Genomic DNA, 26,222 nt, shown 5'->3' with positions numbered 1-26,222 from the left:
AGATGGAAAGTATCTCAACATAATTAAAGCTGTATATGATAAGCCCACTGCCAATATCATCAGAACAGGAGCTAGACAAAGATGTCCACTCTCACCACTCCTATTCAACATAATGTTGGAAGTATTAGCCAGAGCAATCAGAGAAGAAAAGGAAATAAAGGGCATCCAGATTGGAAAAGATGAAGTCAAACTGTCCCTGTTTGTGGAGGATATGATCCTATATATTGAACAGCCTAAAGCCTCTGCAAAAAAACCCTTAGAGTTGATAAATGATTTCAGCAAAGTTGCAGGATACAAAATCCACACAAAAAAATCAGTAGCATTTCTATATTCCAACAGTGAACATGCAGAAAAAGAAACCAAGAAAGCTAGCCCATTTATAATAGCCACCAAAAATGTAGAATACTTAGGAATAAAGTTAACCAAGGATGTGAAAAATCTCGACAAAAAGAACTATAAACCACTGTTGAGAAAAATTAAAGAGGACACAAGAAGATGGAAAGATATCCTATTCTCTTGGTGTCGGGCCTTAAAAACTATTATTATTATTTTACATTCTATGATGTTTTTGTGGACCAATTGGGGGGGGAGGGGGAGATGGAAAAGGGGAGGGAGATAGGGTGGGAGGAGGAGGAAAAGGAGAAGGTGGGGCCTGGTTGAGGACCATGGCACCCTTCTCTTTCTGTCAGGGGAGCCAGGGGGCTTCCAGCAGTGGCTTGGTGGTCATTGCTGGGCTGGATGTGGAGGTCGGGGTCTTTTCGGTTTTTAATCAAATGGATAAGAGGCATATGATTATAACAAAAGTGAACAAAAAAATAAGTGTTACTTGAGCAGATAAAGTTGGGAGAGTGAAATTATGGCCACATGCATTCAAGTCTTTCCATGCCTCCTCCCCCAAATTATAAGATTACCTAGGAATACAAATAAAGATCACCTATGACCACAGAAAATACCACACAGAGGTAACTACAAACTTCAAATTATCTGTAAGTAGAGATATAAACATCAAATCCCAACAGAGATAACACTGGAGCCCCAGATGAGGTTGCAAGTGTATGGGTGAGAAGAGTGGAGAGGGAAACATAAGTGATTCCTCAAGAAAGAGACAAAGAAAGCAGAGAGCATGCCTGAAGCAGGGCCAAAGTAACTCTCAGAAAGGGAAAGTTTAATGCCAGGTGTTAATATACTGAACACAAATCTGGGACTTGGTAATTCCCAACACTGGCTATTGGGAATGGACTTAAAAATGAGTATGCCAGTGTAGTACTCTCAAGGAAGCCTTGCTTCTAGACAGGGAGAAAATAGAGAAGTTGTGTGCTCCTTGGAGACATGGTAGCAAAGATATAGAGGGAAGTAAAAGAGGAAAACTGAGAATCCTGTAGAATCTAAGCAGAAACAACACATACCAATTGCCCACTCCTACCTCACCCACAAAAATCCTCCATTCAAGAAACCACTGACAGAAGAAAATGCTATTGAACCAGGAACACTGTCTACAAAATATCCAGGAACTAAAAAAAAAAAAAAAACTTAACCAATTCCATTCAAAACTACTCTAAAAAAATAGAAAGTATGAGCCAATATTTTAGTTGATCAAAGTTCTTCTCACATAGACAATCACAAAACAGAATGAAATTGTAACACCACACTCCAACTCAATTAAATATCTCAAACTAGCATTCAAAGTTATTTTTTAAAAATCAGAAACTCAAAATCTAACCATTGAAATGGCCACAATAACAAAGAATTGCAACAACCTCAGGATATAATTTGAAAAAAAAAGATAAAAAACAAAAATTGTAAGACATAAATTACAAATGGCTCACAAGAAAATAGATTAAATGACACTCAAGTAAGACAAGAAAAAGAAAAGAGAACAAAAACAAAAAAGAGAAAGAGGTTAAAAGAGAGTGAAAGGATTAAAATGGAAGATAGACAAAGAAGGATATACATACACATTTGATGTCTCTGAAGAAGAAAAACAACACAGTGAAACAATTACTATTTACAGGTATAATCTAAAGAAACTTTCTAAAAACAACAGAAAACTTGAATACACTTAGTGAGTGGGGCCTCTGTGTTCCTGGAAAAACTGGTCCAGGACAATCACTCTGAGATATAATTTACTAAAATTATTAGTCTTAAAAGACAAAAAAAATCATCAAGGCCAAAAGATTAAATTCCTTTTAATGTTAAGAAAATTAAACCACTATCAGACTTCTTAAAGCAATATGCAAAGCAAGCCAGCAGTGGAGAAGAATTTTTGAGAAAGTCAAAAAAAGAACGTATGAGCCAAATATTCTATATCCAGCCAAACTCTCTTTCATGGCTAAGGACAAAGGTTTTAAATATACATGCATATACAAGCAACATAGAGAAAAGTGGACACTGGAGCCCCTCCTGACAAAATACTATACAACGAAAGTCTTTCAACCCAGAGAAAAATGGGAGAAACTGACAAAATGACTAATAGTAAGCATTTTATGCTAAAACAAAGTTGGAGACATGGGCTAAATAATAATATGAAATTATTACATGTTCTAAAAATGAAAAAATGGCACTAAACGATTGGAGGCAAAGGAGGAAAAAGGAGAAAATAGAATATCATTATGGAATTTAGTGAATAAGTACAAGTCACAGATTTCATTTAAAACTGAAAAAAAACAGTAAAAAGTTAGTAGGAAAAAAGGAGGGAGTAAAGGTATTGTTAAAGATATAAATGTAAAGGTAATCACTGTGATAAAAGTGTAAACCTTTCTAAATACCAAAGGAAAGAAATACTAAGGAAGACACACCACACAGAAAAACAGTAAATACAACAAAATTCACACATTAATAAATAATATTATATATTATTTATTCTAGATGGAGATCAAACACTAAACTCTGATAATATACCATCTTCTCAAGCTACATGGAACACTGACAAAAGTTAATCATACATTATGTCTCAAAGACCATTAAGTTCCATTAAGGGGATGTATTACACATAATGTTCTCTGATAAAAATTCAATAAAATTAGACAGTATAAAGAAAAGTAAAAAAAAGCTTTCCACCTGAAATTAAGAAAGCCTTCTATTAAATAACTCTTGGGAGAAAGGAGAAATACAAGCATAAATTACACAATTTAAAAAATTTAGTGGTAATGAAAATACTACATATCAGAATCTGAAAAGAATATTTAAAGGAGTGATTCATAGTCTTGAAAAATTATATCAATAAAAATGAACAACTGGAAATAAATATATTTAGCTTCCATCTCCAAAAACAAGGTACAACAAATATTAACAGAAGATACAAGGAAGATAATAACAGAAATGAAAGGAGAAAGTAATCAGATAAATAACAGAAAAAGTAATAGGTCAAATTAATAAATTTGATCCCAGTTCTTAGAAAATATCGACAAGAAACAAATCATTAGCTAATTTAATCAAGCAAAAACAAGAAAAGCACAAATGTACAAGGTAAGAAATGAGAAGGGAGTAATAACTATACATACAGGAGAAATAGAAATTTATAAAAGTTTATTTGTACAGCTTTATGCAAATGAATTTGAAAAACTAAATGATTCTGATAATTTCTTTCAAAAATATGATTCGCAATATTGACCCCTGTAGAGATAAAGGACTTAGACCAATTTTCACACACACACACACAAAAATTATCAAAGAATCACCCTACAAAAGAGGACCAGGGCTAGAGTGTTTCATAGGTGAATTCAACTAGTCCTTTGGAGAACAGATAGTTCCAGTGCTATTCCAGATTACAGGAGGCTAAAGAGATACAACAACTAAATGTAAGACATAATCCTGGACTACATTGTTAGGACAGTAATGAGAAAATGAGAAAGCTATAATATGTACCATAGATTACAGTATGGTATCAATGTTAGATTTCTCCAATTTGATAACTATGTGGTTCTGTCACAGAATATCATTGTGATTATTAAATATACACTAAATACATATTATTAAATACATACAAAAGGTACAATGTTGTTAAATCCAAAGACTATTAAAATTTTATTTCTCACTGAATTAAGTTATTTGAGTCCACTCAATATCCCAGAGGGATTTTATGAATTTATGAGAATGATTTAAAATACATCTGAAGATATATTTAAATGGTTTTAGCTTAAAATTTCCAAAGGTGAACAAAAGGGAAAGCAAGAAATTTCTGAATTGTGGAGGGTAACATACTATAAAGGTAAAATAATTAAAATTGTCTGCAATTAGGTAAATAAAACAGAATAGTAATCCCAGAATATGAGTGGGTGTCTATGTTTGTGAATGTATTAATTACACATATGCTGGAGTAATTTCCAATGAGAAAAGAAATTATGGATTCTCCTAGAACAGTACTGAAGTTGCAGGCTAATTATAGGGAAACCCTGTTTGGGCTGGAATCCTGGCTGTACTACCTCTTAACTGCATGACTTAAAGCAAGTTACTTAATCTGTCAGTCTCATTTTTCTTATCTGTAAAATGGAGATAATAATAGATAATAGCATCACAGCTCTTGTGAAGATAAATTGAATTAATAATTGAAAAGTAGTGAAGAGTAAGCACTACGTAAGTGTTAAATAATAGTAGTAGAGGTAGTAGAAAAAGAGATTGTATGTATCCATAGTATTTGTCTTAATTAATTAATTGCCTTATCATGTGCTAAACTGTAACCTTATATACCATTCTTTCAGTGAGCTCACAGATACCTTGCACATAAGCATAAAAGCAAATATATAGAAATGTTAAGAGAGTTACAACAGTGGTAGCCTTACTGGGATTTTAATTAATTCCTTATAATTTCCTGTTCTTTTGAAATTTTCTATAATTAAGTATGATCTTAATATTGGAACAAAAGTTACTTTAACAACACTTTCATTGGTTCTACCTAGATATTTTTTTCATTTCCAGAAGTATATTTTAAAATTAATATACAGTGTTATGTTTCTTAATTGAAACTGAAATACTAATCTATGACAGTGACATATTAAAATACATATATGTGTCTTTCCAAGAAGTGCATGAAAACTTAACTTTGAGAAAATTAACAATTTGTGATTGATTTGACAATTTGATGTTTTTTTTTCGTTTTCCCAGTATGTATATTTTTTTGGTTTCTCCTATGAACAGTAATCACTTACATACTGAACTTACTTGGAAAGATCTGTTGGAATATAGTCTTTCAGAATTTAGACAAAAATGTTTATATTTCTATATTACTAAGCACAGAATGATCATATAGTAAGGCTCCAATAAAGAATTTTTAGCATTAAAATTTGAAAGTTAGAAAGGCTCTCATATCACCAATTCCAATCCATTCATTATAGAGACCAGTAGTCTAAATGATAAGTTCAGCTACTTGCCCAAAGTCGTATATCAATTGACAGATGTAAGACTTGAACACATTCTTTCTTCCTTCTCCCTTCCCTCCTTTCCTTCCTACTTACCCCCTTCCCTTCTCCCCTTCCTTCCTTCCTTCCCTCCCTCCCTCCTTCCCTCCCTCCTGTGGTGACAGTGACCCAGGGGTCTTACATTTCAAGATGTTGGAAGCAGAGAGAGAGAAACAGAGAGACAGAGACTCTCCTCTCTCTTCTTTTAAAGCCCTCAAAACCACACCATTGACCACCGTTTTTAAATCCATTCACTACAGCATGGTCCTACAATCTAATCACCTTTCAAATACCATAATAGGATTTCACACCCTTTCAACAGTCACAGTGGGGGACAAGTTTTTAATACATAAAACTTGGGGGACACAATTCAAGCTTCAGAGAGTTTTCAGGGGACATAATTCAATCCACTACGAAGAAAGTATTTATTGACCATGAATTCTATGCCAGACAATATAATGTGCAATTTTTTTAAAAAACTTACAATCGCTGCCTTCATGGAGTTTTTGGTCTAGAAGAGTCAGACATTATTGAAAAGATCATTCAAATATGTATAAAATTACAACTGTCATAAGGGCTAGAAAGGTGATGAATGTTGGTTTCTGAAAATACAAATGATAAGAATTATTGTTGTAATCAAAGGAGGTTATGGATAGTTTTCCTAAGGAAGTGATAGTCAAGCTGATATATGCATATGAATAAGAGTTTACTTGAAGAAGTTTCAGGTGGTCTAATCCAGACTGTGAGAACAGCATTGTACAGAGACTACACAGCAGGAGGAAGTGCTGGAGAGGAAAGTGGTACAGTATGAATATGTTGAAGCAAGTTGAGGACAGTTTATCTAAAGGTTTATATACCATGGTAAAGTTTTTCATCTTTTCCCTAAGAGCGATGCAAATCTGCTAAAAATCTTTAAAGTGGGACAAGATCAGATTTGGTCTATAGAAAGATTACTTTGGCTGCAATGTGGAGATGGGATAGGAGAAAAAGGTCGGTTTCTGGTAGGCTCATAAGGAGCTGGAGCACAGGAAGGCAATGATGAGAGCTGGACATAGTAAAGCAGTGAATAGATATTAGAGTTCTCAACAGGTAAAATCAATAGTGGCAGATCGGATAGGGCACATAAGGCTGGGGGAGATGATGAGGTCACCAAGTTTTATGGCTTATGTAAAAAGATATCATTCATTAAAGCAGAAGACATTAGAAGAGGACTGGTTGACCATGTTAAATTTGAGGTGTTTTGAAACATTTAATAGAAACAATTATGTACTTGAATAAGTCATTCTAGACTCCAGGGCTCAGATACACATCTAGAAACATAAATTTGTAAATCTTGTGTGTAGATGGGGACAATGGAAGTAATAGATGTGGATGGGATTGTTTAGGCAGAAGATCTCAAAGGAGAAAAGGGTATAGGGCCAAGTCCAGTGGATTGCTAACATGAGCTTGGAAAAGGAACTGAGGAAGAGGTTTATGTCATGTCATGAAATCCAAGGGAAAAGAGTATTTATGAGGGAGGGAACAATCATCACTGTCAAATGTTGTCAAGAGGCCTACTTACATGAGCACTGAATTATATCTATTTGACTCAGCAATGCAGAGATTAAGAAGTGCTGTTTTCATGAGTAGTAGAGAGCCCAACAATATGGGCACAAAAGAGTCTTCTCAGAGTGACGAGGTTGTATAGAAATAGAGGCAAACCTTTAGAGAAAATTGACTCCAAAAAAGGCAGAGAAAAAGGGTAGTAACATGGAGTTGGAGGTCATAGAGAGTAGAGGGAAAGGCTTTTATCACTTTGTTTTTATATTAACGAGAAAGAGTTAAAGAATCTTTTAATACAAAAATCTAGTGTTGACAGGATGATGTTGAATACATGAGACAGGAGTTTAAGTACCTGAACTAGAGGGGTTTGGTTGATAAGTTTACTGATGGAGGATTGGCCTTAGAAAGGAAGGAGGACAGCTTCTCTATTGCAAATTGGGATTAAATAGAATAGGCTCAGTAAGGGGTATAGGTTGAGAAGTAGAAATAGTGTTAATTTTAATCTTATATCTTCTATGTTCTCTATAAAACAAAAGTGGAGGTCATCTTCTGAGAATTGGGTGGGGGTAGTGGGAATATTAAAGGTTTCATGAGTATGATGATTTGAAAAATTGTAGAAGCGAGTAATCAAATAAATAAATAAATAAATAAAAAGAAGGGTAAGAAAGAGTGGTTGTCTCTGATCATTTCTGGTTATGTTTATAGAAATTCAGGAAGTTTTAGGGCCGTCTTTATGAATCAATGGTCCTTGGCTTTTTTTCTGCCCCAGTACATCATCTCTAATATAAGGACTATCATATACTCACATCAATCACAGTGGTCTGCTATATCATTGATTGCAAAGGATAGAGTGAACTGCAGAACTTAGAGACAGGAAAGTATGTGCATATATGTTGTGTGTGTATTATGTATTTGTGCAGTTATATTCCCTCCAGGGAGGGTGGCAATTTCTCTTTGAAAATAGAATATCCTAGTGTTGAAAGTGGGCCAGAATTTAAGAATTTATATATAGACATAGGACAAGTAATTGTTATATTTAATAAATATTTCAGTACATACAAAATAATCAGTTCTCTTTTCCTAATTAAACAAATAAATGTCCTTAGATATTTTTATTCCATTATAGAAATTTACCTTGTGATGCTTAGAATTATCCATTATTAAACTCAGTAGAGTGACCATTTCAATTTATAGTCATTTAAATGTAAAACACTTAATTATTTATTAGTAAAATATTTATGAATATTTTACAAATATTCAATCAACATGTTGTCAGTAAATTCCCCCTTAGGTGCAATTTTCTGACTTTAGTTAAGTCATTAAACGCTTTGGGTCACTAGTGCATCAGTTAGCAAGTTACAGATCTGTAGTGCTTTAATGTCCTGAAAAAGTAAATGTACCTTCTGAGAGCCTAATTGAATCTTGGAGAGTTATTATTCACCATTAAGATCAAGATAAACGAGTCAAATCACAATAGTGATACTAAACAGTTACATTCATTTCACAAACACATAAACTAAAGCTCAGAAAAGACAGAACTAGAGAGCTAAGGATCCAGATTAGATTAGATTTTTAAACTGAAAAGACCCAATCCCCAATATGTAGCTATAAGAAATAAACATATGAGCTTGAAAACAATAATAATTATTTTTTGGCAAGTTCATATTCATATAATGTTAAATTCAGTATCTTTTAGTTAATTATTCTAGACTCGTGGTACATATATTAATATGGCTTTCTTGAAATGTAAATAGTATAATTTCAAAAAAGCCAAATTTCAGACTCTTAAGATAAAAAATTTCCTAAAACTGGTTACCCTGACTGCCTATGATAAGGGCTATTTGGACAATGAATTATATCTTGCAAATGGTAAAATTGTTATTAAGCACAAGCTTTGGAGTAAAAACGTAGCTTTAATATCTGACTTCTATACTTTTAATTGAGAACTGAACGAGTTACTTAAATACTGTTAAGTTTTCATTTCACCACCTATGAAATGGAGAGAGAATCCTTGCAAAGAGCTCTTTGTAAGGATTATGTGAAGAATTTTATTTAAATATTTAGTGCTGAGCCTAGTAACAAATAAGAGAGTACTTCAAAAAGTTCATGGAAGGATTCATATTATCATTTAATTCTATTATTCTGTGAACTTTTTGAAGTACCCTTGTGTGTATATATATGGGCTTCGTACACACACACACACACACACACACACACACAGCTTAACTTTAGCTAGCGTATTTTTTTTTTCCTTTTTTGTCTTTTTTCATGTCCAGCAACGGATCGCAACCCTCAGTGTCGTGCCCGTACCGGACCGGGACCGGCAACGGGATTGCAACCCTCGGTGTTGCGCCCGCACCTCACTCAGCCAGTGAGCGAGAACCGGTCTGTATGTGGGATCCGAACCCTCGGCAGGAGCGCCGCCGCGCTCCCAAGCTGCGCACTGTAGCAGTGCGCCACCGGGCCGGCCCTAGCTAGCGTATTTTTTAAATTACTATTATTTCAAGGACTAGATTCATCTAAGTCAGTTTAGCATTTTAATTGCATGTTGCTTTTCATGTCTTTTTTTTTCCCCTGGCCTCAAAAGCAATAAAACAATTTTCTACCCTCTTTCATAAAAAAATATAAAAAGAAAAGAAAAAGAACCAGAAAATGTTCAACAATTTACTAGTGTTTTTCTGGAAGAGGCTTCCCACAGCTTCAATCACAGGCACAGATCATTATTTCAAATAAGATGCATTTTTTAGATATTTAAATATGTACTTTTAAACATCATAGAATTTAAATGTGAAGTCATTTATTCTGTGCTTTATTGTGATTCTGTTATGTGTTTTACATAAGTAAAATCGCACGTGCTGTAGTTGTGAGGGGTATCAGTAAGAATCACACTGAGGAAAGAGTTTATTGCTCCATGAAGGTTTATGCCTCTTTAATCTTTAATTGTTCATTAAAATGTTTCTGAAGTTTATACAGTAGAATCATGGTAGAGACCTCTGCATATGACATTATAACTTAGTGCTGTGAAAGCTCTAACAAACTCACATAGTCTAAAGTTTAATAATATAAATTTTAATGCAGAGAAATTTAAACCAAGGGTAAAATGTCATGTTGTAAAATAACTTACCTAATAATTTACATGTTAACAACATATTGAATGTCTTGGGAACATTTTCCTAGAAAAAATTCTTTATTATGTTTTTCCTTTGCTATTGTGTTAATGATAACTTTAATAAAATGACCCCAGGATAAAAGACAATTTCTTCCTGTGTTATCTGTGTCCGAAATATTCTTCACTGATTTTACGCTCACCAATAATATGAGGAAGGTAATTTGTTTGACTCTGGTGGAGCAAGATTTGCAGTAAGAAATGCAAAACTCACACATAGCTCTTCTGTAAGAAGTCTCTGCAGTGTTTTTCAGTTTATATAAAAAGACTTAATATGTTGCCTGAGGCATCTACTCTTTTTCCTCAAGGCAAACTGAAGTGCCGCAAATCAAATTGCTTTACACACTGTTAATGTATTCTCTTCTCTTTCAATTTCTCAGAGAGCTGACATAGGAATTTCTGCTTTAACCATCACTCCAGACCGTGAGAACGTGGTGGACTTTACAACACGTTACATGGACTACTCAGTGGGGGTACTACTTCGAAGGGCTGAAAAGACGGTGGATATGTTTGCCTGTCTTGCACCATTTGATCTCTCTCTGTGGGCTTGCATTGCTGGCACAGTCCTTCTGGTGGGTCTACTGGTCTACCTCTTGAACTGGCTTAATCCCCCACGATTACAAATGGGGTCAATGACGTCTACTACTCTCTACAACTCCATGTGGTTTGTGTATGGATCCTTTGTACAGCAAGGTAAGAGAAAAAGTATATTTTAGTATAAAAACAGTGATGTGATATTTCAGATGCCATACATTCAGTTAAGAAGGTTCTGTATCTGACATCAATAAGTGTCCTAAAAGGTCCTCTCAGCAATGCTCAGAAAAGAACATTTCCTACTCTCTCCTAGTGGATCTCAAACACAGCAGGTTTCCACAACAATGGCTTGTAGTTTTTTGATGTAAGTTCAATTTCATCAACAAAGGCAAAAGTGAATGTCAAAGGTAAGGTTCATAAGAATCCTCAAGATCAGATTTTCCTCCTCAAACTCTGACTTTCTGAGAAATAGCTCTACTGGGAAGAAACTATGTACTACCAGAGCAGATACTGTTTAATTATTTATGTGTGAAAGAGATGCTAGACTTGTTCTTTGCTCAGAGACATTATTTCATGTATAAAAAATATTCATTGACATTGAAAAGATTTTGGTTAATTTAAAAGACTTTAATTTCTGATGAGAAATATTATGTTTTATCTTTCACTTTAATATTTAATTTTTATCAATAATATAAATTTTGATGCAGAGAAATTTCAGCCAAGGGTAAAATGCCATGTTCAAGTTTTTAAATAGCCTACCTAATAATTTGCATGTTAAGAACATATTGAATACCTTGGGATCATTATCAATGATTTAACTTACAATTTTATTATATTCTAAAGAATGTCTTTGCTTTGTTATTCAATGTCCAATCTGCCTTACTCTTTAAATCTGCCTGATTTTTTGGCTCTCACTGTTACAGAATAGAATAATATTTATTTCACTCCTTATTTGATACTGCTGCCATCATAGAGAATGAAATATTAAGCGGATTGGTAGTTTCTTGAAAATTCTGTACATGTACTGAATAAAAGGAATATGTATTACAATGGAAACATGTGATGCCCTTGCTTTAACATTTACAACTCTCAATAGCATCTTACTTTTTGCTCCCACATATTATTGGACCTTCCATTAAACTTCATTCTTTCTATTCTCATTTAACTAATCAAAGTCTTGTCAAGACTTCATCTCCACTTCCTCACTTCTAATCTATCCCTTAAACTTTTGTAAGCATGCTTTTGCCTCTGCCTTTCCATGTGAAGGGCACTGACTAAAGTTTTACTGTATATTTATCACAGACAATTTTACTCCATCCCTTAATGATTAATTTGGTAAATATTTAATCTACACTGTTAATTTAAGTACAATTTTTCTAGACACTGAGTATACAATGGTGAACAAGACAGTTTTTGTAATTATTGAGCCACGAGTCTAGTGGGACACAAGCATGTAAACTGGAAATTACAATCATGGGTAGAAAGTTCTGTAATAGGGATAAGCACAGAATCTTATAAGATCATAGAGGTAGGGAAGCTCAATATATCACATGTAGCAAAGAAGGCATTTTGAATTAGTACTGTCTAAACAGAGACAGAATTAACTATGTAAAGAGTCTGTTGAAGAAGAGAAGTGGAGAAAAGGAGACACAAATGGTTAGATAGAATTTCAGACCAAAAAGTGAGAGAGAAATGAAGGCAGACTATGCAGAGGGGAGCTGGTAAAGATGAGGCTGAAGATATATTTATTATTATCAGGAGTTTAAACTGATCCTTGGAGAAATGATCAGCGATTCAAAGATATCAAATAGGAAAACGTATGTTCAAATTTTCATTATAAAATATTTCTGGTTATAGTGTAGAGAATAGATTGAAAAAGGCAATGTGAAAAGTAAGACAAATTAGAAGAGTATCATAAAAACTGAGTAAAGATTTGATGTTGCTTGCACAAAGGTAAGGTGGCATTGGTAGTCAAGAGAAGGGTTGTGATGAAATGGAACCAATAGAACTTGATTAACTGTATGGTGGTGTGGGGATCAGTACCGAAGGAGAAAAAGGAAACAAAGTTTCATCCTAGGTTTGTGGATTAGGAAATTATGTATATTGGATGTTAATCTCATTCACTGAAATAAAGAAAACAGAAAAAGCAGATATGATAGGGAAAATGATACATTCATTTTGTTGTGGGTTGAGTTTGAGGTATCTATGAAACATCTAAGATGGTATTTATAATACTTGATTACTGATTTGATATATTTCTCAGAAGTACAGAAGAGACATCTCAAATACACACACACACACACATATAAGATATTGGCATGTAGGAAAAAATTGAAGCCACAAAAGTGAATATCACAGAGTAGTTGGTCTGAACTGCATACTCCTAATTGAAGACAAGGCCTAGGACAGAGCCCTAAGGAAAGAAATGTATAGAGGAACTCTCAGTGGTAACTGAAAAGGAGTGACTAGAAAGATGCAGGTAAAAATCAGAGCATGCAGTGGTATACATACCAAATAAAGATAATATTTACAGATGGAAGGTTTGTGTTAAACATTTCAAAGAATTAAGTAAAATTAAAGCTTGAAAGGTATTTATTGGATTGAGCAATGAACTTGTTTTTGAAGCAAAGGTTTGTCTTTCCTCCATGATGTCTGAGGCTTCAGCCAGGCAATTCAGAGGCTAGAGGCTGCAGGCTTGTTCACTTCACTCACATGTCTGCTGGTTGATGCTGGCTGTGGTCTGTAGCCTCAGTTTTTCTTCCTGTAGGTCTCTCCATGTGGTCTTTCTTCATGAGACAGTTTGTCCTTTCTCACAGCACAGTGGTTGGTTTCTCCATAGAGAGCATCCGCACAAAAGAGCAATTGTGTGGTCCAGGTTGGCAGTCACAAACTTGTATGATGATGTGAACTCCTCTCTAAGGGAACTTCCTGGATGTGCCCACCTCATGGGTTTTTATGAAAATTAAAATGGTCAAAATGGTAAAGTTCTAAGATATAATAACTGATATAAGTGTCACAAAAGAGCCAACTAAATAAATATATTTTCTTAAATTAGGCAGGTGTAGATAGTTAGGCACATGCAAAAAAAGATAACAAGGCAAATTATTCTTCAAGTAGACTATTAGCAAGATAATGGTTGAAAGGATAGATCCTGGGGTACATAGAGCAATTAAAAAATAGAAGAAACCGTAACGAGAATTTGGTAAAGAATAAGAGTAGAGGTTAATAGAGTAGGAGGAGAGAGTAGTAGAGGTCTTTAAGAGGTTAGAGAACAACAGTATAATGTTAAAGAACATCAGTATGAGTGAGTTTGAAGTCTGTATTCATAAAACAGGATAACTAAGCCTAAATTTTTCTAAACGTAACAGTAGAGGATAAGTTATACGGTAAGTGTATGGGTATGGATTCCTGAAGTTAAGAGTTGGTGAAGGGCTTCAAAGCTGATCAAGAAACTGAGAGTCTAGAGAGTTAGATAAACCATCTGTAATGATGTTTGGTTTCGACTGGAGAGAAAGAAAATGATCCAGGTACCAAAGTTGTCAATAAATGAGGAAGGGTAACTAGGATGTTGATAGACGTGAGCATTGACTAGAAGTAGAAAGTGGTTTAGCTAGATGTAATTAGCCTTTGTTTTCATCTCACTTCTTCCCATTCCATTCAATTTTTCTATGCATAGTTTCAACAACCACCAGTGTGTTGATGACTCCCAAATCTACACCATCCATTCTTTGTGTGTGTGTGTGTGTGTGTGTGTGTGTGTGTAACTGGTAAGGGGATCGTAACCCTTGGCTTGGTGTCATCCGCACCATGCTCAGCCAGTGAGTGCACTGGCCATCCCTATATAGGATCCAAACCCATGGCCTCGGCACTCCCAGCACCGCACTCTCCTGACTGAGCCATGGGGTCGGCCCTACACCATCCATTCTTGAACTTCAGATTTGTATGCCTAACTGTTCACTAGACCACTCTCCGGATATACCAGAGGCGCCTCAAATACCAACATGCCAAAACTGAATTCACTTTACACTTTGAACCTTCTTATCCTTTCATATTCTCTATTCCAGCTGATACATCACCAACCTCCCAGACATGTTAGAAACTTTGAAAATACTTTCCATTTCTTCCTGTTTCTTTTCCCTTATATCCAATCATAATCAAATCCTGTCAATTTTACCTTCTAAATGTTTCTAGAAGTAAAAATCTTTTCTCACCTGGAGAGATTAGCCTAGATTGTTATCTAGATTGTGCCTAACTCATTTCTCACCCATGCTATAGGAGTCTCAGAATAGGTCTTTCTTCTTCCAGTTTTATCCCTGCAAACATATTATCTACATACTAGCATATGTACTCAAGATATGAATACCATGGAAGGATGGCCACATAATTCCCATACTTCAAGTATTTCCTTGGCTTTCCAATGCCTACAGTTTAAAAGCCTGAGTGTTTTAGAGCATGAACTGTATTCTACTGTCTGGCTTCTGTCCAATGCTGGACTCTCATCTCTTATCACTCATGCTTCACATTTAATTATCCAGCTACTCCAAACTGTTTTTTATCCCTTAGACATAAAACAAGACTGTTTATTGCCTCTCCACTTTTGCTTCTTCCTTTATTACCAACCTGGTTAATCTCTACTTCCACTCCCTGCTTTTATATGGCAAGTTCCCATTCATACTCTAATACTTGCTTTGATCTCACTTCTTTCAAGAATTCTCTGCTGGAATTTGGAGCCATCTTCTATGCTCCTCAAGATATATTTATCATAGTACTTACCAACTATAGTGCAATTGTCTTTCTTTTTTCAGATATCTACACGTGAGTCCTTTGAATGCAAGCTAGTATTCTATTTATCTTTATAGTCCTTTTGCATATAGTTTAGTGTCTTACACATATTGAGTTTAATAAATGTGTACTGATCGACTAACTGAATGAATTCCTAATACTTAACAAAACAAAACCTGAAGTTAACTACAAAATTGTGTTTATTAAATTACAATATAAAATATAAACTTTATCAAAATTGTCACACTATGACCCAAAATTCAAAACCAAAGAGGTATTTATTTGTAAGGTCCCTACTAAGTGTATTTCATAAGAAGCTCAAAGGAGAAACTTATGAATAAGATCTTCTATTGGTTGAAGGCTGTTTTAATTTGTTTCATGTTGCTATAACAGAATACCTGAGACTGGGTAATTTAAAGAAACGAGATTTATTTAGCTTATGATTTTGGTGGCTGGAAAGTCCGAAAATGTGGCATCAACATCTGCTTTGGTTTGGGTGAAAGCCTTGTGCTGCATCACAACATAGAAGAAAAGCAGAAGGGGAATTGAACGTGTGTAAAAAACATGACCAAACATAGCAATCAGCCTCACGTTATAACAACCCACCCTCTCAGGAACAAATCCATCCCTGTGAGAAATGACCCAGTCTCAGGAGAAAGACATTAATCTACCTTAATAACCTAATCACCTCTTAAAGGCACTTCTTCCCAACACCATCATGTTGGGGACCAAGCTTCAACATGAGTTTTAGTGGGTACAAACCATATTCAAAACATAGCAAAGCCTTATTTTGGAGGATGTTGATATGATTATGGCTTGTCTTTCTGGATTTTTCCTCCAGGTGGCCAAATTTCAGTAAGTTTTGGAGCATACCCAAGAAAAATAAATAAATAGAATTGCCCATATGGTTAACATGCTTTACTAATTCTGTAAACAAATCAGCAGATATCAAAAGTTATAAATATGTTAAGCACCCTTCTATCCCAACTGCTCCCTTAAATGATTTGTACAGCCTGTAGATTGATTGTACATTTACACAAATTCATAAGGATGGGTAATGCTGAATTGTGTATGACTAACTACTTCATCTTCAAAAAGCTGCTATTATTTCACTTGCTAACAATGAAAAGGTGAATTAATTAAAAGATACTAAGAGCATCTTTATACTTTGATTAAAAATAAATTGAGAAAAGGCTCATAAACCCTATGAAAAAGAGAATCAATCAATGACAGTGTCTGTGCATAGGGGAATTAAATTAAAATTAGTGATAATTCCAATGAAAAATAATCTTTAAAGAGGGAAGACAGCTGTTCTTTCAGATTTACAGTCTTTTTGGAGCCACTATACCAGATTGAACAGGGAAAAGAGGCATTTCATTTTGTTATCACATAGATTTCTGAAAAATATTTCAAGAACTGTTAAAAGCAGAAAATCATTAAATATATATGTTAAATATATACGAGTTGTTTACTAAAAAAATTCCATAACTTCAAAATATTCTGGAAAAACGGCTAAGGGAATCCAACTGTGCAAAAGCAGTATGGTCCATAGAGATAAACTCAGTACGTCTGTTTGGCTGCAACATTAGAGCTTGTAAATTAGGTTGTTAGATGTATGAATGAGAAACCAATTTTATACAAGTTTTGTTGTCATTGTATAACCTCCTTTATCTCCATTTCTGCATACATCTCCTTGCAATTAACATACTTTAAAAAAACTGGAGTTTAATTTTGAAAATCTCTTAAATTTAGTTTATTGACAATGACTCTTAATATCAACTAGGCCATGAAGGGCCTCTAGGACTTCTTCACAAATGTGGTTGTATGTAATTTGTTTGCTGTTTACATACAAAGGAAAATTTCAGAATTAACCTCAGACATTTTTGTCTGATTTTATGAAATATAAATATTTATAGTAGATATAGATTGAATTTCTTCCCAAAACTCATTGAAGCTTGATCCCTATTGTAACAGTGTTAAGAGGGTAGGAAATCAGACTATCCCTGTATTGAACGATGGGGCCTTTAAGAGGTGATTAGATCATGAGGACTGTGTCCTCATGAATGGATTGATCCATTCATGGAGAAATAGGTTGATTGCTTAATGAGTTGTCATGGGCATGGACTGGTGGTTGTATAAAGAGAGGATTTGAAAGAGCTCTTGCCATCCTTGCCATGTGATTGCCTTCATCGCCACAGGACCCTGTGAGTTCTCACCCAGACAAAGGCCCTCATCAGATGTGCCCCTGGACCATGGACTTCTCAGCCTCTGAAACTTTAAGAAATAAATTGTTTTCGTTATAAATTACCCAGTTGTAGGTATTCCGTTACAAGTAACAGAAAATGGACTAATGCAATAGTCATGTAAAATATTTGAAGCAATCGTGTATATGTTTATTTATCAGCAAGCATTTATTAAGTACCAACAGTGTCCCAGTTACAGGAGAAGCAAAATGACAACAGGAATTAACTATGTTAACTGATTTAACAAATATTTCTTAAATATACTATGTGCCATGCCTGGCGTAGATGTTTTGGATATGGTAATAAGAAAGACACAGTCCTAGAATATATATAAATAAATAATAAATAATAAAATGTTTTTAAAAAAGAAGAAAGACACAGTCCTCACAGGAATGCTCCACACCATGCCAATGGGTTGTAGCCAAATTAAGACCACAATAAGCCACTTCCAATGAGAGGACAGACACGATATTTTACTGAAAAGAGTAAAGAAGGAAAATTCCTTTGGTACTTTTCATAAAAATCAAATAGGTCCACAGATGCTAGTGAAAAATAGAAAGTGGGCCCTTAGTAGTGACAGAAATACTGAAAATAACTTGATGCTGCTACACAAGAGTTAACATGAGGGGCAACTCCCTGGTTTTGAGATCCCAAGACAATTTTTGGAAGAAAATAAAGAATTCGCATTGCCAGATGGATTCCAATGTTACAGAGAATCACAACTTTCTCATTTTCACAAAAAGAAGAGTCCGATGATCTTCACCATTATATTAAGCAACAGAAGGGATTACTGATGACACAGCATCTCTTTAAAATTTCACATAGGAGAATAACTCAAAAAGAAATTCACTTTAATAGAGTAGATATTAAATATATGAAATTTACCAGTGTCCTATTCACAAATCCTCAAAGGATGAAAGCCTTGGAATGCAGTAGCTAAAGCTGTTCCTTTGAAATGTTATCTGATATTTCACATTCAATTTGAATATAACAAAAATGATATTGGCTAGCTCTGTTGTTTACTGACCCTAATGAACACAAGGAAAGTGAGAGTAATTCCCAGTGACAGATTAACTGGGCTATAAAGACAAGTTGCTTTCTACATTCTGTTCTTACAGGTATTAACTCAAAAAGGCTCTCTGTAATTTGTATTTAGACTCAAACAATATCTCTGTTGTTGCTAATTATGATTGGTAGTCTTTAACAAGGGAGCCCCAAGCACTCTAAGTACTGTCACATCTACTTGAGAATTTCCCCCGGCTGATTTAAATCATGACAAGGTGCTCATTTTCTTTCTTATTATCACCAGAATTCTCCACCACTAAAGAATAAAGAAATTGAACTTTCATGCTGAAAGAGACTGCTCAAATTCTACTAATAATGGGGAGTGAGTAATTTGTGTAACTAGAAAACAGTGTTATGACAAGACGGGAAGACATTAGCTTATGTACCCAGTGAGCTATAATGAACACCTCAGCAGTTATTCCATGAACTATTTGCATACAATAAGCCCCTGAAAGTCATTTATGCTAATACTAACTCTTCATGATTTGAGCCAGAAAATCTTTTCTCATGCTGAACTGGGCTTTGAAGAGTTAAGAGTAATCAAAGTACATAAGGCACAAATCAGGTTTCTGCTTATAAAACAAGAAATGGTATAAACAACATTTCCTTGACTCCTTTGGACTACCTAAAAATATATTCCATAATTAAAAGTACTATTTTAATATTTAACAAAACAAAGAAGTAGTTTTCTAAGAGCCATGAAAAAATTGAAAGGTTATTTTAAGGAAATATATTTTTTAAAATCTAAAATTAAATGATAGAAAAAGTAGGAGTTAAATGTCCTTTAAAAACATTGTGTGACATCTGGGTAGTACTCAGTGTTTTTACAGTCCTATCAAGGAGTTGGCTTGAGTAATAGGAATAAGAAGAGACATCACCAAAGATAAATTTATTCTAAGTGATTTAGGATTGATTTCATTTAAAGTATTGGGCTCAAGGGACTGCAGGTGACGGTAGAGAACATCATTTTAAAATACAAATTTGGAAATTCAATTTCTGTTTGACATGACCAAACCTGAACCCATTTTCCCCCTTCATTTATGAATATGTAATTAGAGCTTAATAGTGATAGCTACATTTCTAAAGTATAGGACTCTGACCACAGCCTTCAAAACAAAATCAACAAGTTTTGAAAATTAAGACTCTTAGTCTTTAACCTAGCTCTAAGATGCATCCTTATAAACCAACTATAATGCACATAATACTATATTATGTATACTATATAGAATTTCCATCTCCAATTTACAAAACTGATGGATGATAAAGTCCTTGTGCCATTATGTTAAATACCCTTGAATGTGACAAAACATTTTCTTGAATTTTTCATAATTATAAGACAGAAAAATTCCAATGTGTAATATAGAATATAAATTCACCTTATGTATCTTATTATATATATATATACATCAGTGTCTCTTATTTGTAAACCACATTTTTATGGCAGTTTTTTAAGTCAAAATTTAACAAAAGACCATTGTATGACCCATATTTTCACACTGTGGGCACATAAAATTGTTCTTTGATTTGTGGCTGTGGCCAAAATTTATAGAGTCTCTTTATATTTACAGCTCTGTCTCACAGATTCTAAATTAGCAGTCCTTTGGCAGCTGCTAAACAGTTTGTTCTATCTGCTTCAGTTGTTTTCTAGCAGTTAATGTTTATAACCATCATTTAAGCTCTACTTTAGCATGTCCTGAAAGTATTTCTTCTGCCTTTACTATTTTAAATTCTTCATTCTCTGGGAAACATCTACTTGAATATTAAACAGGAATTATTTATCTATTCATAAAGGTGAATGGGACAGCATGGTGTCTGCCTTCATGGAGCATAGAACATACAAGAGACACAAACTAGAAAACATGCAGCTCCATCACAGAATTGTAGATATCATGCTGGGGAAAACACAAGACATGACGGGTGAATGGAGTTTGGATATATTGTCCTCCCGAAACTCATGTGGAAATCTGATCCCCAATGTGGCAGTGCAGGGAGCTGTTTGAGTTATGAGGGTGGATCCCTCAAGAATGGATTAATGCTATCCCAGGGGGAGGAAGTCCTGAGTGAGTTCTCACTCTATTATTTCCCATGAGAGCTGGTTGTTTAAAAGACCCTGGCACCTCCTCTGCTGCTTTCTTGCTTCCTCTCGCCATGTGATCTGCTAGTCCCCTCTGGCTGCCTGCTGCTTTCTGCCCTGAGTAGAAGCAACCTGAGGCCTGCACCAGATGCAGTTGGCCCGAATCGTAAGCCAAATAAATCTCTGTTCTTTATAATTACCCAGTTTCAGGTATTCTGTTATAGCAACACAAAACAAACTAATACAATTGGCATGGAATTTACAGACATACTGCTATTTGGCACACTGCAATTGGGTTAAATACTTACTAAAGTTGTGACCAATCAAAGAGAGGAACACAGAATATGAGCCAGTTTTTTACCTAGTGACAAAGAAAGAAATGGACTATTCAATTAACTTCATTGATCTTTGCTTACTGATCAATAGAGTGTCAGATTATTTTAAATTTTCTTTTTAAAATCTTTTTATTTACTTATTTTTTTATTTTTTAATTTATCAATATACAATGTAGTTGATTTTTGTGTCCCTTTATTAAATTTTCTTTTAGCTATAAAATTGTATATTCTCCAATATAAATATCTAATTAAACCACTACTTTCATATCTTTGTGTTTCCTTAAGAGACAGCTCAGATTTAAATCCTGATTTTACCACTTACTAGCTTTGTGACACTGGACGAGTTTCTTACCCTCTGGGTGCCTCAGTTCCCCAGATAATAATTAAGACTTCTTCAGGTGCTTGAAAAAAATTAAAAGAGTTCTTGAATATAAAACACTTAGAATGTGTTTATGACACAAAATAGGCAATCAACATTGTAATTATTATTTCTGCACTGTTTGTACAGGTCACTGGAAGAGACAGCATCAGCCTTTATTTACTAATAATTACCTCACAGAATATAAGCATTATATTAAAGAAGCATATGGTAATTAAACATAAAGAAATGTATTATAGAAAATTGTTTAAAACTAATGAAAGTGCTTATAGTAAAAATCATATGTCAACAAACTCAAAATAACTTTGTGTCTTTCAATTAGACATGAAAAACTACAAAAACATCTTTCCCTGTGTAAGCATATCATTACCACATATGTTTGTAGAAGACTAGCGTAACATGGCCAAGGACACAACAAATTAATGAACCCAAATTGAGTGGAATTACAAGTTTTGATTCAGGATGCCTCTATTTATATTTAGAAGGACTTGATAAATCCTTCAGAGCTCAAAAAGACTTAGTCTTTTGGAAACTGATATCCTATAAAAACCATGTATATTAATATGTTTTCTGTCACTGAGATGAGAATACACGAAACTGGATAATGTACAAAGAAAAGAGGTTTATTTCTTAACAGTTTGGGAGGCTTAGAAGTCTAAGGTCCAGGGGCACAGCTGGTGAGGGCCTTCTTTCTGGTGGGAACTCTACAGAGTCCCATGGTGATGCATGTAATCACATAGCAAGAATGGCAACGGTGCTTTCATGTACTCTCCTTATAAAGCCACCACTCTACAGCCATGATAACGCCTTAATTCATTAACCCATGAATGGATTAGTCCATTCGAGAAGGCAGGGCCTTCACGATCTAATCACCTCCTCAAAGCCCCACCTTTCAACACTGCTACATGGGGGATCAGTTTTCCAACATGAGCTTTGGAGAGGACAAATATTCAACCCATAACACCATGTATGTATGTGTTTTGTGTAGAGAATCATATCTTTAGCTCTGTGACTAAAATAGCACAATATTGTGCGCAAACATCATACAAAGGCTAATTTTCCTAAACTAAGCAATGTTCACAAGCTGCCACTGATGGCAGTCTAGAATCATATGGCCCTTTACTGGATTAAAATGATGATGATGATGATGATGATGATGATGGTGATGATGATGATGATGGTGATGATGATGATGATGGTGATGATGATGATGATGGTGATGATGATGATGATGGTGATGATGATGATGATGGTGATGATGATGATGATGGTGATGATGATGATGATGGTGATGATGATGATGATGGTGATGATGATGATGATGGTGATGATGATGATGATGGTGATGATGATGATGATGGTGATGATGATGATGATGGTGATGATGATGATGATGATGATGATGATGATGATGGTGATGATGATGATGATGGTGATGATGATGACGACAATGATAATTTTTTATTTTAGTGTACTCACAGTACCAACATTGAAAACTAAAATATTTTGTGGTTTTACACTATCATAATAACTATTTTATAGATTTACATATTAAAACTAAAATTAATCTTTTTAAATATATATAAATAAACCTATGTTAAGTACTACAGTAACATTTTTATTTCATTGGAAGAATGCCTTTAAACTTAAGAGAATTGCTGAACTATGGTTTCATTATTAAATTTAGAACTTGTAAATACCTAAGAAATACAATATAATGCATAGGAAAGTTAAATATAATAGTTAAGTGTCACTCCCATTATTTTATATTATTGCAGCACTATGACACCAGGTATAAAAAAATTTCTCAGTAACAAGTAAACTTGTGACTTTGATCTGAGAAAATCAACAATTATGATACTATTCTGAATTTAGTATGAAGCCAAAAACATGCTATGCCAGTATTCAAAGATTAATTCTGGACCTTTAAGAAGACCAAGGCTTATCCCTTTCCCCAAGAGAAAAAAAGGAAAGGGAGAAGGACAAAGAATTAAGAGTCAATGAATTTTAACTTTTAAAAAGCCTAAAGGAAAGAGTGAAATGCCTCAGAAGGGTTTAGGGGCCTGGGCCATCTAAATGAAAATTACACACTACCATCAAAACCAGAGTACCAAAAGTAATTGCATTAAAAAAGGGTTGATTCTGGATTAAAACCATCCTTGATATAATTTAATTAATGTTAACAATCTAAAAATAAATTGAATTATATTATTAATATTATTGAAAAGAGATAAAAAAACCTTTGGATGTTTTTCCAAAAATTGCTGAGAACATTACTAAGTTCCTAAATCCATAATTATTTGTTGCCTGTATTAGTCCATTTTCTGTTGCTTATAACAGAATTCCTGAAATTGGGTAATTTATAAAAAAAAAATTTATTTCTTACAGCTTTGGAGGCTGGGAAGTCCAAGGCTCAGGAAGCATATCTGGTGAGGGCTTTCTTGTTGGTGGGGACTCTGTAGAGTCAGGTGGCAACAGAGGGTATGATATTGCAAGAGCTGGGTGAGAGTGCTTGTTAGTGTGCTTATTTTCCTTCCTTATAAAAGCCAACAGTCCACACCCATGATAATCCATTAAACCATTAACCCATTACTCCATGAATGGATTAATCCGTTCATGAGAGCATTGTTCTCAGGATCCAATCACCTCTTAAAGACCCCACCTTTCAACGCTGCCACACTGAGGATCAAGCTCTTACATGAGCTTTGGAAGGAACATTCAACCCATATCATTGCCTAAAAGAATTTACTGAAAAGCTTATATTTTAAATAGACTTGATCCTAATTTTATAGGTTTTTAAGTTTTGAAATAATATGACTTCACATAATTATCTGCAAATTCATGAAGAATTGTTGATTGCATTTTATTCTAACTTAGATCCATTTTAAGGTCATTATGTTCTCTTCTCTCTCTCTCTAAATATAAAAGTAATTTTGATATATCAGCAGGGATATCTACAAGCACCACATTTCTATGCTATTGTTGTACTATTCAAAGGGTTAAGGCCACTTAGTCTTTAGTCCTCTGCCTTACATCACCACCCAAGGAGTGCTATAATCCTCTAGAAATGTGTTGCCTGGAGTGTGGCACTGCTTAATAAATCACTCCATCTTATTTATCTTTCTCTTGACATATATCTAGCAGCAGGAACCATTATCCTGTGACAATATTAAGTTCTATTGACATTTTCTCTTAATTAACTACACTATTAGCTACAATTTTTACATAGGGAATAATCTTCTTTTATTGAATACTATCTTGAACAAAGGAAGCAGCGTTAAATTTGTCATGCATTTATTGTCATAACAGATTTTTAAGTAAGTAAATCTTTGTTACTGTTCCAAGAGACAAGTTCATTCTCCTAAGAAAACAACAATTTGTACTTATAGAATCATATTGCATTGCACAATTTGTACTTATAGAATTATATTGCATTGTTTTTTCAAGATTCATTTGACATTTTAATGAATATGTGAGAGCCCAAAAATATGTGTCTGAATTCCTCTGTGACACATATCCCTTCAGTCAATTGAGTAAATTTTATGTACACTTTTATAAATTGAGAGAAACATTTCTTTCCAGATTAAGCATGTTTTATGTATCTTCTAAGATACACCCGAGTGATTTGAGTCCAAATTAAAGATCATTCATTCAACATTTATTGAGTGTCTAAAATGTGCCAAGCACCATTCAAACTCCTGGGGCTACCTTCTTGAGAAAAATAGGCAGATTCATGTTCTCATGGAGTTCATGTTCTAGTGGAAGGAGACAGATAACAGACAGTAGGCATGATAAGTAAATGAATAAATAGTACATTAGAACTGGAATACTACAGAAAAAAATATCTTAGAATGAAGAGAATTGGAAGCATGTTTGGAATGGTAACAATTTTCAATTCATCAAAGTAAGCCTCTTTAAGAATTTGATATTGAACAAAATTCTGAAGGAGAGAAAATTCTGTACAGATATATGGAGGAAGGATAGTGGGGGTGGGGAAGCACAAATGCAAAGTGTCTGGTCAAAGAGTCCAAGAAATAGCTTGGTAGGAGGGAAAGTGAGAGATGTCCATGAGTTCAAGTGAGATTCAACTTTGTAGACTTTCGCTTCTACTCAGAGAGAAATGGAAGTCACTGTTTTAAGCAGAGGAGTGACAGGACAAAAATCTAGACAAATACAAGTAATTGTTAAAGAGGGTTTTAATAGACAAAATTTTTCTGTGTCCATTCTACTTTCAAATCCTCCAGCATATTTGGGGATTTAATGCTTATTTCAAAAAAGTGTAGATTTGTATCGAAATGAGTCATGATAATATTTTACAGGCATATGAATGTATATCTATCTAGGTAGATATATGATGGTTGCAAAATATACACGTCTATTGTACCTTTAAAAACCTTAACTCCAGGGCTGGCCCAGTGGCGCACTCGGTAGAGTGCGGCGCTTGGGAGTGTGGCAGCGCTCCCGCTGAGGGTTCGGATCCCATATAGAGACCGGTCCACTCACTGTTTGAGCGCGGTGCGGGCGCAACACCGAGGGTTGCGATCCCGTTGCCGGTCGCGAAAAAGACAAAAAGGGAAAAAAAAAAAAACCTTAACTCCAAGATCCAGTTATAATGTTTCAATTCTGCAGATCACATTAATATGTTTATCCATTTCAGACAACATATTATCAGTAAATCAAGAGGTACATATTACTTCCAGCATTATTTG

General features: G+C 34.5%; 1 protein-coding gene across 1 annotated transcript in view; it reads left to right on the top strand.

Moving 5' to 3' along the window:
- LOC103596339 (glutamate receptor ionotropic, delta-2) overlaps nucleotides 1-26,222 on the top strand; it is a gene marked incomplete at its 5' end in the record, with an annotated part of 308,693 nt that overhangs the window by 261,771 nt on the left and 20,700 nt on the right. The window contains one exon of the mRNA XM_008579952.1: nucleotides 10,482-10,794. Coding sequence (XP_008578174.1) covers nucleotides 10,482-10,794 — 313 coding nt within the window. The remainder of the gene's footprint in view (nucleotides 1-10,481; nucleotides 10,795-26,222) is intronic.

The sequence above is a fragment of the Galeopterus variegatus genome, unplaced genomic scaffold (genome assembly GCF_000696425.1).
Source record: "Galeopterus variegatus unplaced genomic scaffold, G_variegatus-3.0.2 Scaffold1990, whole genome shotgun sequence".
Classification (NCBI taxonomy): Eukaryota; Metazoa; Chordata; class Mammalia; order Dermoptera; family Cynocephalidae; genus Galeopterus; species Galeopterus variegatus.
The sequence above is the reverse complement of the archived record's forward strand: the minus strand, read 5'-3'. Positions and strand labels throughout refer to the sequence as shown.